The sequence below is a fragment of the Pogona vitticeps genome, chromosome 1 (genome assembly GCF_051106095.1).
Source record: "Pogona vitticeps strain Pit_001003342236 chromosome 1, PviZW2.1, whole genome shotgun sequence".
Taxonomy (NCBI): Eukaryota; Metazoa; Chordata; class Lepidosauria; order Squamata; family Agamidae; genus Pogona; species Pogona vitticeps.
This window is the reverse complement of record NC_135783.1, coordinates 50,655,623-50,669,962: the sequence shown is the minus strand read 5'-3', so window position 1 is coordinate 50,669,962 and position 14,340 is coordinate 50,655,623. Positions and strand designations below refer to the sequence as shown.

The window sequence follows — 14,340 nt, the reverse complement described above, 5'->3', positions numbered from 1 at the left end:
GGTTCTTTTGTTCAGTCTATTGCTGTCAGTTATTTTTTTGCAGTCACACTTAGCATTCTTTGCAGAATTCTTCTTTTGGACATCCTTTGTTGTTTGATAATGTAAAACATGGGTATGTATAGTGTTCACTTAGTGATGTCACACACTGAAACAACCAGAACTTACTTGCTTTCAGGGTCATAACACACAATTATCTGGCACAGTCTGCCCTGTAGAAAACTGACAAGGGTATATAGCATGATTAGATTGTTTTATCCAAAGCCTATTTAATTGAAAGTAATGAACGTGGAAGCCTGAGTGTCTAGTCTAATTAAAAGTGGCAGTTCCTTAACGCCTTCCCTGTGTTTGTGATACAATATTGTCTAGATGATGGGGTCAAATTATTTGAGGAATTTTGTGCAATAGATCCTTTATACATAAAGGAACGAATTAGTTATGTTTTGGTACATTTTGAGATTTCTATTTAAGATTCAGCTTCTTTAAAATTTAAGAGATTCAAGTCATGAACTTAAATTATCCGCTAATTTCAGTGGAGAAATTTCATAGTGGGTACATATACCATAGCCTATTTGCAATTCATGTAACTGATTTTATGACTCTTGAGCACTTATGTTATAAGACAAAATGATGATGTGTTCTTTAAAAGAAAGATAACACTTTATATTTGCATTACATTTTTTCATGGTATGAAAAATACCGAAGGCTTAAAAGAAGATAGTGCAGAATTATTGTGGCTAGTCCTTAACCACTGCTGTGCATTATTGTTTCTATGTTGGCCATTATGCTGATGCTGAGAATCTCAAGTTTGATGCTGGAAAAGAGCCAGTCAGCTGATAGTATTTTTGGTGGCCATGAAGCAATAGTGAGATAACTTAGTAGATTTAGGTGCTTGCGCTAATAATTAAAGCAGTAAAATAATAATTTTGCCTTTTCTGAATTTAATTGGCAACATTTCTTGAAGGAATCTCTAGATGAAGTTACACAGATACCTTTAAAATCAGTGTTGCTGCACAAAATCCTGTACAATAAAAATATTGTATAGCTTTAACTGCATTTGACAGAACTTATGAAATGTCTGAAAAAAACTTTTAGCTAGGATAAAGCTAAAAATTATGATACATTTTACAAAATGTTATGGACATGTGGAATAAACAATTTTAGTAGCTACCTGTTGTAGTTAAGTTTACAGTGATAAATTTATATTCCATTATAATCTATGTTAGCAGGTCCCTGCAAGCATATGTTCACTTCTAAAATATACAGAGACAGAATGCTATTTTCCCATCCATTGTCTCGTCATTTGTGCACTATTTCTTTCTTCTACAGTTTGTCAAGTGCAGCAGTGAAAGGCTAACCTAAATCACATGTCCATGTGTGCTTTTTCAAGCTTAACTGTTTGCGTATTCAAATAGTCAGAAGCCTGGCAGTAGCTGAACTGGCTTTATTTGTTGAGTCTTGTTCAGTGAAGTGAAAAGAGTTGGGTATTTTCCCCCATTTTTGAAGCTGCATTTTTGGTTCATGGGGGTAGGGAGTGAAATTATGTCCTTTGTCCTCTTTTGCAGCTTATTGGGAATCAGGCATGCATATAAAATTGCTATATATTGGCAGCTACCTTTATGAATAAGAGAAGGTAGTCATTGATAAGATTGCAATGAAATATATAGGCTATATAGATTTTGAACAGAGATGGAGAAAGCTGCAAAGATTTTGAAATGCTATAGAAGAACAGTTACTTACAACTGCTCCTGTTTTATCTTGTACAGATCCTTAAATTCTCACACATCATTTGAGAAGAAGGTGTTGTTATCTTTCAAGAATAAAACCATTATTAAAAAGCCACATAAATTACAAAGGTTGTAAGAAGTAGATTGCAAAAAGTAATTGAGAACGACACTTGCCCGTTCAGTAGATAAATAAAATACTTAAAACACATTTTGAAGTTTCTTCAGCATACAACATAGACTGAAGAGGGTTTTTTTCTATTAGTTTCAGTGGCAGTTGAATCAGTTTAACTATGTCAACCAGAATCTTCATGTGTAAGATGTGTAAAGCTTGCCTTGTTTGATTGCAGTTTATTAGTGAAATGCTGGACCGTATCTCAGTTGCATGTCTGGTTATGCATCCAGTAATGCAACTGAGAAATGCTCCTACATTTCATTCATTAGCCACAGTTAACCATGACAAGTTACGCCAACTTCATATGAACACCAAGTACGATTCTAGACATTATTTGTTTATTTGCCAAATATTCTTAGAGGTTTAATCAGTGTTAATCAGCATTTCCCAGTTCTGTTCAGAATGCCTGCATATATCTGCATCTTCCTCTGAGGCAGCTTTTCAACAGGTCTTCAGTTAGTCAGGAGTGATTGAAGTATCTGATGGAACTGTTCTCAAACACTAGTTGCTGGTATTTTTCTTGAAGTTGTATATGAAACAAAACATACATTCTACTGTATTTTGGATTCTGAAACAAAATCAATATTGTGAGGAATATTTTTTACATTTGTTTGTTACTTGCAACTATATTCATTTGATTGCATTTGTATAATTTATAATGGGTTTGTGGTTTATTAGTGTTTATTGCTTTAGGATATTAGGCTTCTGAATGTAGTTTACAAGACTTCACAGATCTCTGTATCATCTATCATAACATATGATGTAAATGTAGTAGTGCACTGGCAAGTACAGACTGAACGCTTAATCTAGAAAAAGATTGACAGCTTTATTTCTAATATACTTCAGAGATTTTACTTTTGCTAACATAGTGGGCATGTTTATCGTGCATTGCAGTCTCATTTTCAAGCATTTGTTTATATTATTGGACACTGTAAAAAATTACTGATCTTTAGTTTTTGAAGTTTTCAGTACCAAATAATGAGTTAGCGAATTTGATCTTTCTCGTCTAAGATTTGCTGTGTGGAGTCAGTCCTCAGAGTATCCGAATGAAATCTCAAACTCATCTAAGATCTGTAGAGACCACTGGGACAGTAGTAATAAAATACTTGAGTTTTCTGTTACAATAAATACAGAAGTTAGTACCAAAACATGAGACTCTATCCGAGTCAATAATGGTTTAACTAATATGTACTGCCTCTGCTGGCTTTCCTTTGTGGTTCATCTGTGATAGGTCTAATTGAATTGAAATGCTGTAATTTGTTCATAGCATTTATCAAGTAAGTGCAGCTTTTTCAGAATTTTAAACATTCATACAGTTTTTAAGAATCCATGACTATTCTAATTACAGTAAACTGTTCCTTGTATTTCTCCTTCAAGAAAGCTGCATTTTTCTGAGTGAATGAAATCTTTGGTGGGGTTTTCTCATTTTATGTGTATAAACTCTAAATTTAAAATTCACAGATTAATAATGTTAACAAAGGAAAAACTCTGACTGTCACTCTTGTATTTTAAAGGAGAACCTTGTGGAAAAAATGTGCATGCTATTTAACACATGACAGGCTGTACCTTTTTAGTGTTTAGGCAAATGTGCCTGAATAATAGAAATGTGATAAATGTGTAAAATATCTTGGAGATACAGTGGTGCCTCGCACAACGAGTGCCTCACACAACGATAAATTCACACAACGATGGCTTTTCCTGAAAAATTAGGCGCCTCACACAACGATGTTTCCTATGGGGAATTTTCGCACAACGATGTCCCTTTTTGCTCCTGTAAAAGTGCCTGAAACTGTTTGAAAAGTGTTTTAAATGCTTGCTATCGTTAGCCCACCTCCTGAAACCTATGCAAACTTAATTTGGTGTTGTTCTGAGGCATCCTTAATTTTTGGTGATTTTTTGTTTTCTCCATTGAAAGCCATTGGACGGACCGTCCAATGGCTTTCAATGGGGAAAACCAAAAATCACCAAAAATTAAGGACGCCTCAGGACAACACCAAATTAAGTTTGCATATGTTTCACAAGCTGGACTATCGATGCCAAGAATTTAAAACACTTTTCAAACAGTTTAAGGCACTTTTACAGGAGCGAAAAGGGACATCGGAAAGAGCTTCAAAAGCAGGGAAACGGAGATCAAAGAGCCCTTTCCGATGTCCCTTTTCGCTCCTGTAAAAGTGCCTTAAACTGTTTGAAAAGTGTTTTAAATGCTTGGCATCGATAGTCCAGCTTGTGAAACATATGCAAACTTAATTTGGTGTTGTCCTGAGGCGTCCTTAATTTTTGGTGATTTTTTGTTTTTTCTCTCATTGAAATGCATTGGACGGACAGTTCAATAGAGTTCAATGAGGGAAAAAACAAAAAATCACCAAAAATTAAGGACGCCTCAGAACAACACCAAATTAAGTTTGCATAGGTTTCAGGAGGTGGGCTAACGATAGCAAGCATTTAAAACACTTTTCAAACAGCTTAAGGCACTTTTACAGGAGCGAAAAGGGACATCGGAAAGGGCTCTTTGATCTCCGTTTCCCTGCTTTTGAAGCTCTTTCCGATGTCCCTTTTCGCTCCTGTAAAAGTGCCTTAAACTGTTTGAAAAGTGTTTTAAATGCTTGGCATCGATAGTCCAGCTTGTGAAACGTATGCAAACTTAATTTGGTGTTGTTCTGAGGCGTCCTTAATTTTTGGTGATTTTTGGTTTTCCCCATTGAAAGCCATTGGACGGTCCGTCCATTGGCTTTCAATGGAGAAAACCAAAAATCACCAAAAATTAAGGACGCCTCAGAACAACACCAAATTAAGTTTGCATAGGTTTCAGGAGGTGGGCTAACGATAGCAAGCATTTAAAACCCTTTTCAAACAGTTTAAGGCACTTTTACAGGAGCGAAAAGGGACTTCGCAAACCCATTCAAATGCATTGAGTCGGCTTCAATGCATTTCAATTGGGGAACCACGTTTCCCTCAACGATGTTTCCTATGGGGATTTTCGCTTAAGGAGGGCAATCCGTTCCAATTGGAACGGATTAACCGGTTTTCAATGCATTCCTATGGGAAATGGTGTTTCACAGAACGATGTTTCACAGAACGCTTTTTATTTTTGAAACAATTAACATCGTTGTGCGAGGCACCACTGTACTGCATATGTACAGTGGGGTTTCGACTTACGAACTTAATCCGTATTGGAAGGCAGTTCTCAGGTCGAAAAGTTCTTAAGTCGAATCTGCATTTCCCATAGGAATGCATTGAAAACAATTTAATCCGTATCTGCTCTTTTCGGCCATAGAAACTAATGGGAAGCTGCTATTCCGCCTTCTGCCACTAGAGGGGGATATTTTTTCTTTTTTCCTTTTAACCTAAGATGACTTAGCTTTTTTAAAAGGGGAAAAAAAGAGTTCGTAACTCGAATCTCAGTTCGTAAGTCGAGTCCATATATTCCTATGAGAGCGGTTCTTCAGTTGAAACGTTCGTATGTCGAGCCGTTCGTAAGTCGAGACCCCACTGTACTTATTTGTTGTGCTTTATGCTGATCTGGAAATAAATAAATTTGAATACTAATGAAATAAAGAATGAGGGTCTATTTCTGATTAACTGCACCATGCATGTTAGGATATCAATATTTCACATGCCTTAGCCGGTGGAGATACTTGTTCTGCTAGGCATTGATTTGCATTTTGGTGTCTGGAGAGAAAGCCTCTTTAAACAGCAAAAGGACAGAAGAAGTGTAACAAATCTCATCATCTGACTATATGGGATTTGTGGACTGACTAATTAAACCTTTTGTGAAGCAAATATTACCAAGCTTTTTTGATTATCCTTGTCATAGCATATTTTACCAACAGACATTTGCACTAATAAATTTCAGATCACAAGTTTTGCATTGTGCAGTATATATGTTATAACTTCTTATTTCTTTTTTCATTAGAGCCAACATACATCACAGTGGGTCCACCCACATGTTATCCACTAGTGAACTGCAGCTTAACTGAGATGGATTGCATTTATGATTTCAAAGTAGACCAAAATGGTTGCCGTATCTGCCAGTGCATAACTCGTAAGTATAACTGTGACGTTGAGTTTATAGTTCTGAAAAATATCTATCTGTTCTACATATTTCAAATAACCATCTCAAATCACTCTTACCAGTCTGGTTCATCTCACACACAGGATTGTTAATTCTCTTAGTCTTATCATGCTATCAGATATTTAATTTGTTAAATGTAGTTTCAGTGGGGCAGTGTGCTTTCAGAAGCATTTTTATAATACAGATATTTTTCAAAATATATTGTATTTCATATACTTTTTAATTGTGTTTTAGAGCATTGCAGGCTTATTTCCATACTAATACAACTCTAAATAATTTTTGATCATTTGAACTGCTCTGTATACAAATAAAATAATAACACTTTTTAATTTGTCGTGTGTTGATGATGCACAGTGGTTCAGTTGACATGTCTTTGCCCATGAAAAATAATACTAAAAACCAATTGACCCAGTGACTAAAAATCCTGCTGTCCACCTCAGCATGGGCAATAGTAATGTCAGAAGTAGCAGCAGTGAATCACCATTGTTTAAAGGCTTCCTTTGGTGAGTTTTGAGCGCATCTGATCTTGTCACATTGTGTACAAGTCATAGTCACGTGCAAATAACCTTTTATCAGTGACATTTTATCATTTATGGTGATGTCATTACTGTTGTGCATGAAGAGCTGCACAAACAAGATTTTAGCCACTATATATGGTTATCGGTATTGGCTCAGTCATCAACCGAAATGGAGACTGTAGCCACGAAATGAGAAGACTGGGACTTAAAAGGGCAGCAATGAAGGAATTAGAAAAGATCAGTCAGGTGTAAGGATGTGTCACTGGAGGCCAAGACCAAGATCATCCACACTCTTGTTTTTCCAGACCCCATGTAGGGGTGTCAAAGCTGAACAGTAAAGAAAACTGGCAGGAAAATGTAATGTAATGCTGGAGAAGAGTTTTGCAGATAATCTGGACTGCCAGAAAGACAAACAATTGGGCCCTAGAACAAATCAAGCCTGAACTATCTCTGGTGACAAAAATGTTGAAACTGAGGCTATCCTCCTTTGGGCACATCATGAGAAGGCAGGGTTCTCTGGAAAATACCAAAGGTGGAAGGCAGATGGAAAATAGGAAGACCAAATATGAGATGAACTGACTCCATAAAGGAAGCCACAGGCTTGAGTTTAGAAGAGCTGAGCTGGGCAGTTGAAGGCAGGACATTTTGGAGATTGCTCATTCATAGGTGTTGTAGAAATTAACAGTTTGAACACCTTGCTAGGCCAGTTCTGATTACCTACCAGGTGGGAGAAAAAGATAACACCCACTACAAAAATACTTATTTATTCTGCAGAATAAATGAGTATAGTGGGGTCTTGACTTACGAACAGCCCAAGTTACAAACATTTTGACTTACGAACCGCTCTCAGGAAAATATTGACTTGACTTACGTACTTAGATTTGAGTTACGAACTGAAAAAAAACTGAAAAAAACCACATGGGAGGCAGGGAAAGTGCAAAATTTGAACTTTCAGTTAACTGTTGGCCAGTGAAAAGGGTGCCTGTCTGCTTCCTCACTCCTCCCAGCGTTTAGAGAGTGGATTGGGAGACAGTCTTCAGACTGCCTGGTACTGCCTGGACTGTATTTTCCCTGCCTTCCCTGAACCTTTCTTGACCTAAGAAAAAAAGAAACAAAATATCCCCCTCTAGTGGTCAAAGGTGGAATAGCAGCTTCCCATTAGTTTCTATGGACAAAAAAGAGCAGATACGAATCAAATGGTTTTCAATGCATTCCTATGGGAAATGCAGATTTGACCTGCAAACTTTTTGACTTGAGAACCGCCTTCCAATACGGATTAAGTTCTCAAGTCAAGACTCCACTGTACATATAGGCTAATACACAAACAGTGTGTCTCAGAGTTTACAAATGTGTGCTAGCTTTTATATACCCTACTAGACATGTATCACTGACCTTATTTGTGTTAAGTAACATGTCTAGTATTCAAGAAATGTCTATGCCCTCCTCTTAACTTTTGGCACCTTACCATTGAAAGTTATGCTGGTGGTGTTATGCTGGCAGACATAACAAATAGTTTGGACCAGTTAGATAAATAGTGCCATCATTGTACATAGCATCTTAGAGAGTGTGAGGAAGAAAATTACAAGGCTGGAAGGTAAATGTACTGTGTGATATGTTCTCATAAGAAGTACAACTCCCATATTCCTTCAGTTTCTGAATTTCCTGAACAGAGACAGGAGATACCTTTACGTATTGGCTTTCAGAAAAAATGTAGCCCAAGCATCAGAATACCCAATGTCATTGAGATACACAAGAGTCATTTGAAACCTGTGATGTTAGTTCCAGGGATCAAAACATAAGTGAGTACATGCGTTAAGCTAAATGCAGAATACACAAGAAAATTGATAGCAAGCATGAGCATCTAGGCACTGTGTCTAAATATTTTTCTGCTAATCATTTAATGCATAGTTAATATGCTTGAATGGTTATAAATATATTCTGCCAGAAACATGAGCTTTATACAAACAGATCTGAGGAAACTGAAGAATGTATTCGCGAAGGCTTTCACGGCCGGGATCTAATGGTTGTTGTGGGTTTTTCGGGCTCTTTGGCCATGTTCTGAAGGTTGTTCTTCCTAACGTTTCGCCAGTCTCTGTGGCCGGCATCTTCAGAGGACAGCACAAACTGAAGAATGTCAGATTATCCTCCAGTTTTTCAAAATGCAATTTTGCAAAGAAGATGAAGGATAAAGGGCAGAATGTGCTACAGTTTTACTGGCCCCAGAGCAATTATGTTTATGTACCAGGCAAGTCTAATGAGATGAAGCACAGGGAGGCACAGTTAAACTCACCTGTGATAGCTGTTTAAAATATATTTGAAAGTAATTAAGAAAATCCTACTAATTTAAAAGGCTTGTATGAACATTTAAAATGGAATTTAATACCTTTAACGTGCAGAAGGTTGCTAATTTTCATACCAAAAAAGAGTGAGGGAGTAAAATCTCATAATATTTTGTAAGAAATATAGAGAATCTCTGCTTTGGGAAGCCATACATATTTTTAGGAAACTTTCTCAAGTACTCTTGTCACAAAAATCAAAACTGTTATACCATGAACATTGGTGGGGGGGATGACTCATGTGCTGAAAACTCAGAATTCAGTTTTTTCCATGTTAAATAGAACTTAAAACATACTTCCATCCATTTGTTGGTTTCCAAAAAGCAATGATGTCATGAGATTCCTGTGGAGATTTCTGGTTTTTACATACTTAATATATATTATTCACTCTTGTAAAAAATGAATTGCAAAGAACAGTTTGGTGAACAAAAGTGTCTTTGTATCTGCTGTAATGTATAATATTGCCACTGCATGTGTTTAAATGAATTTATGTTAGCTATAATAATACGTATATGAATACTACATATATAAGCTGTGTTTGTAAGATGCAGTCTGAAGGATTTTGGTTTCACTTTATGTTAGTGGGATATGGTGTTGGAAGTTCTACATGTCTGTGTATGATACTTTCATTATCATGACTGCTTTTCAAGAGAGCCTCTGAAGCTATAGGTTTGCTACTTAGAGTTATGGAACAAAATTGGCTATAAATAGGTGCAGTATGATTAGCTGGAAGCTTTTTTTCATGCAGCACATATTTGTTTTGATTAAATTCTTTGCCACAAGATAGTACAATGCCCATTGTATTGTCTGCCTTCTAAAAACTATTGCAGTAATTGTCCAAGATAAATTTGTTGGTGGTTATCCTCATAAAAAGTGGCAGACCATATTAAAGCAATAAGCCTGGATTCTCATAAATGAACAGCATAATGTCAAATAACTAGTGAGAAACTTTTCTGGATATATAGTTTTGTTTTCAGGGTTGAATAACTGTTAAAAACCTTTGCTAAGCTTAATGTGTTCTTCACAGGAGAGGAGTTCTGTGCTGACCTCATGTCAGGTTGTACCTTGGATTGTGAATTTGGTTTCCAGATGGATGTCCACAACTGTAAGATCTGCCAGTGCCGCCCACGTCCTAAAAAATGCAAATCTATAGTTTGTGACAAGTACTGTCCATTTGGATACTTGTATGTATTCTTTTTTTTTTAAAGTTGTCTTGTCTTATAGTATAAGCAAAGCCCATTGTCATTTAACATGTTACATATAGAAGAAGAGAATTCTATAGTATTGAATGAATAAGCTCTTCACTGGTAGCAATCTTTAATGTCTGTTAAAAATGAACTTCAGAAACAGAATTGTGACTTGAGTGCCAGTTGCGTCTCTTTCGTTCAGTCAGAATTAACGTGTGACTCTTTAAATACCAGTTTGGAGACTGCTCGTGAATCTATATAACACTAAATACTATGTATTAATTTAGCCAAATTAAAATGTTCTCTGAATTGTACTTGACAAAGTACCACTGATGTCATTTCCTATTAGGTCATCATTGAAACACAGCTTTTCTTCAACGTGGTTCTCTATGAATCCACACTGGTGGGTTGAACAGCACCTGCGCTGGTTCCCCTCGGAATTTTCCAGAGCTATGAGGAAAAAGATACAAAGTTTAGGTTGCCCTGCACTGCGCAAGTGCAGCCCGCCAAAAATCCCCAGTTCCATTTATCCGCCTGCGGAGTTGGAACCTCTCGGATAGAGCTCTTGAGATTATTCTCTCTTTTCGCTATTTTTGAAAATTTTCTGCTTGACCTGGCTTGTTTTTCATCTACCCGTAACTACGTTGCCCTGAACTCGGACCGGCTGACCTTTCTTTGCCTCTGGCGTTCTGATTGCAAGTACTTTCGCTTCCCGCTTGATCCTAATAGCGGCCTATTACCTCCTGCTGAGGCGCCACGCGCCTACAGGACTTGTTCAATTACCGACTGTCTCTGCTGTTTCTCACCGCCTGGCTTATGTCAGCGAAGAAAGGACCTTTTCGCCGCTGTTCTGCCTGCTTCGGGAAGCTTCCCTTCCAGGATCATCATTCCCTCTGCCTTTTCTGTCTAGGCGAGGCCCATTCACCCACCAATTGCAGGCATTGCAAGGAATTCACCAAGGCCACCCTAAAATCTCGTCAGTAACGCCTCAAGTATTTCCTTTGGAATCAGACTCTGTCTGCTTCCCAACCGTCGGACATGGAATCTGTCCAGTCAATCTCCACCGTCCATTCGGAGGTGACTTTAGTTTCTTCTTCCCCTCCTTTGACGTCCAAGGAAGTTCCTAAGAAGACTTTAAAAGGGAAATCCAAAAAACTCCCTGCAGGGAAGAAGTCATCTGCCGATGTTCCTGCTTCTTCGGCCTCGGGGACTAAGAAGGCACCATCCACGACTGCGTCGAAGGTTAAATCGAAGACCAAGGAGATTACTTTGGCTGTACCGCCTGTTTCGACGTCGGTGCCTTCTCCCTTCCTCGAGGACTCTTCTCGGGACTGGGATTCGGTCTCCGATTTAGGCGCCCCCATTCCACTTCGTCAACCTCCACCGGTGGACTTGGGAAGGTCGCCTACGGTTAGCCAGCTCGACAAGCTCGTTGCTGGCGCCGAGAGCGTTCCGCTCAGCCCGATACTTACCGGGCGAACAACCCGATCTCCTTCGCTCCTCTCGGAGTCGGGTTGTTCTAGGTCTCCTCCCCCTCCACGGGGTCGACCTACCAAACCGCTTGAAGAACCAGTCCCTCGGCGCCCAGCTTCTAACTCCGCCGAAGATGAACCATCGGCAAAGAAGCGCCGTCACCGAAGGAAGCACCGACGAGGCCACCGACGCCGAAGGGACTCCTCACCGTCCGACTCAGATTACAGTCGGGGTCGGAAGAGGTCCCACCGGAGACGGCGAAGAAGGGATTCTTCCACCGAGTCCTCTTCGACCTCGAGGGAGAGGAGACATAGGAGAAAGAGATCTAAGTACTCCTATTCGTCATCCTCTCGGTCACATTCTCCACATCGAAGCCCGTCCCCGAAAAGACCATTGGACACGGGCTCCGGCAAACCCACGGTGCTGAAGGATGCCCCTACTGTACCTCCTGTCTTGCCACCTCGACAGCCTGAAGAGGGGTGTCCTCCAGGCCCAAAAAAGGCGCCTTCGGGGCCGAAGGTACCTCGTCCTCCATCCTCACCATACCAATCGGAGGAGGAGCATCCTAGGGATGAATCTTCGGATGCGGAAGAGGACGAGGAGTCTGAAGTGTCCTTAGAAGTCCCAGTCCCTGGGGAACCTTTGCCCCCAGAGGCAGCTAACTTAAAACCATCCTCTCCTTGGGAAGATTTTTCTTCCTATGCTCAAATGGTTGGTCGTATGGCCCAAGCTCTGAAGCTGGCAATTGAACAGTCACCAAGAAGAGAGGAACATCTCATCTTTGGGGACATCGAAGCTGAAAGGACACATCCAGTCAGTCTGTCCTTCATACCAGAACTGATGGACCTTATAAAAGAATTCTGGGAGAATCCTGCTAATGCTACCTCGATTTCAAAAAGGACTGAAAATCTCTATAGCATCCATGGCGAGAATACCTCCTTCCTCGTCATGCACCCAGCACCCAACTCTTTGATAGTAGAATCTAGTTCTATTAAGACTCCAACAAAGGGTCACCCTACCCCAACCAACAAAGAGGGAAGGAAGCTTGAGATCTTGGCACGTCACATGTACTCCATGACCACCTTCATTCTACGTGCAGTTAACTATCTGGTGGCCATGGGTGCCTACCAAAAACAACTTTGGTCCAGGGTTCTTCCAGCCCTTCAGATGGCTCCAGAGGATATAAGGCAGCTCTGTCTGGATACTCATTCAGAAGCTCTCACTGTATCCAAGTACCAACGGCTTGCTGCCCGCCATGTGGCCGAGGCCACATCTAAGAATTTTGCCTCTATTATCACCTTGAGGAGACATGCTTGGCTCCGCTCAGCTAACATCGTTGAAGACATTAAAACTAGAGTGGAAAACCTGCCTTTTGATGCCTCAGGCCTCTTCAGCCAAAACACTGATGAGAACCTGGAAAACTTGCACAAGAGTAAGAAGACAGCCAAATCATATTCGGTGCTACCTCCACCTAAACAATCCAAGTCACAGTGGCGTTCAAGATACACCACTCAATCTTACCAACAGCCATCCACTAGCACTTACCATCCTTACGGGGGCAATTCTTCTCAACGTCCTCCTCAGGCCTCCTCTTCTTCATCTGCTGTCTTCAGACCCCAACCACCTCGTAAGAAGCAGTCTTACAAAACACCTGGAAAAAAGCAGAAACAGTACCTTTGACTTTCTGACCATTCCGGTACCACCCTCCCACACCACCCGCCTCTCTCCTTACCTCCACAACTGGACTCTCATAACCAACGACATCTGGGTTCTGAACATTATAAGCTCCAGCTACCGCCTGGAGTTTATAAGGTTGCCTCCTCTAGGACAGGTCAACCCTACATCATTCGACCCTGCCCTGGAGGAGGAGATCTTGACTCTTCTTCAGAAAGGGGCCATCCAGAAGGTATCATCAGAGGAGGTCCTCAACGGTTTTTACTCCCTATATTTCTTGGTCCCCAAGAAGGACGGGGGTTTAAGGCCCATCCTGGATCTGAGAAGCCTCAACAAGTTTCTCAAAGCACGCAAGTTCAAGATGGTGACCTTGGAATCCATCATTCACCTTCTGAGACAGGGAGACTGGTTTGTGGTACTGGATCTGAAGGACGCATATTTCCATGTCACCATACACAGGAGTCACAGGAAATATCTGCGTCTACTCTTCAACAGCACCATTTATCAATTTGTGGCCTTGCCCTTCGGCCTTTCCACAGCACCCAGGACTTTCACCAAGTGCATGGCTCCGGTGGCAGCATACCTGCGTCTTCAGGGGATTCAGGTGTTCCCCTACATAGACGATTGGCTGATTGTCTCCAAGTCCAAACATCAGGCTTTAAAGGACACTCATTATGTGCTCCAGACGCTGCAGTCACTAGGTATCACTATAAATTACGAAAAGTCCAAACTGGATCCCTCTCAGGTGGTGGACTACATTGGAGCGAGAATAGACTCAGTACACGCTCAGATGTTCATGCCTCCAGAACGCATCCAGAAATTGAACAAAGCCATAAAAAGATTCAGGCCCAAAGCAAGAGTAAAAGCAAGTCTTGCACAACACCTGTTAGGCCTCATGGCTTCTACAACGGTGACTCTGTCTCATGCTCACCTCAAGATGCGCTCCCTTCAAACTTGGATGCTGTCCCTCTTCAATCCACTCCTCAACAGTCAAAACAAGCTCCTGACTGTCACCCCGGAGCTGTCACGGCAGCTGCAGTGGTGGACTTTCTGACCTCACCTATTAGTAGGACGTCCTTTCCGCCCTGTCCATTTGACAGCACAGGTCACTACAGACGCAAGTCCTCTAGGATGGGGCGCTCATTGCGAGGGTCACCAGCTCAATGCTCTGTGGTCCCCTCAGG

General features: G+C 40.5%; 1 protein-coding gene across 4 annotated transcripts in view; it reads left to right on the top strand.

The window, feature by feature from the left end:
- The window catches only part of CRIM1 (cysteine rich transmembrane BMP regulator 1), a 196,666-nt gene that overhangs the window by 143,298 nt on the left and 39,028 nt on the right, over positions 1-14,340 (top strand). For all 4 annotated transcript variants that reach the window (XM_072992639.2, XM_072992646.2, XM_072992651.2 and 1 more), the window contains 2 exons: positions 5,810-5,938; positions 9,850-10,006. In XM_072992639.2, coding sequence (XP_072848740.2) covers positions 5,810-5,938; positions 9,850-10,006 — 286 coding nt within the window. The remainder of the gene's footprint in view (positions 1-5,809; positions 5,939-9,849; positions 10,007-14,340) is intronic.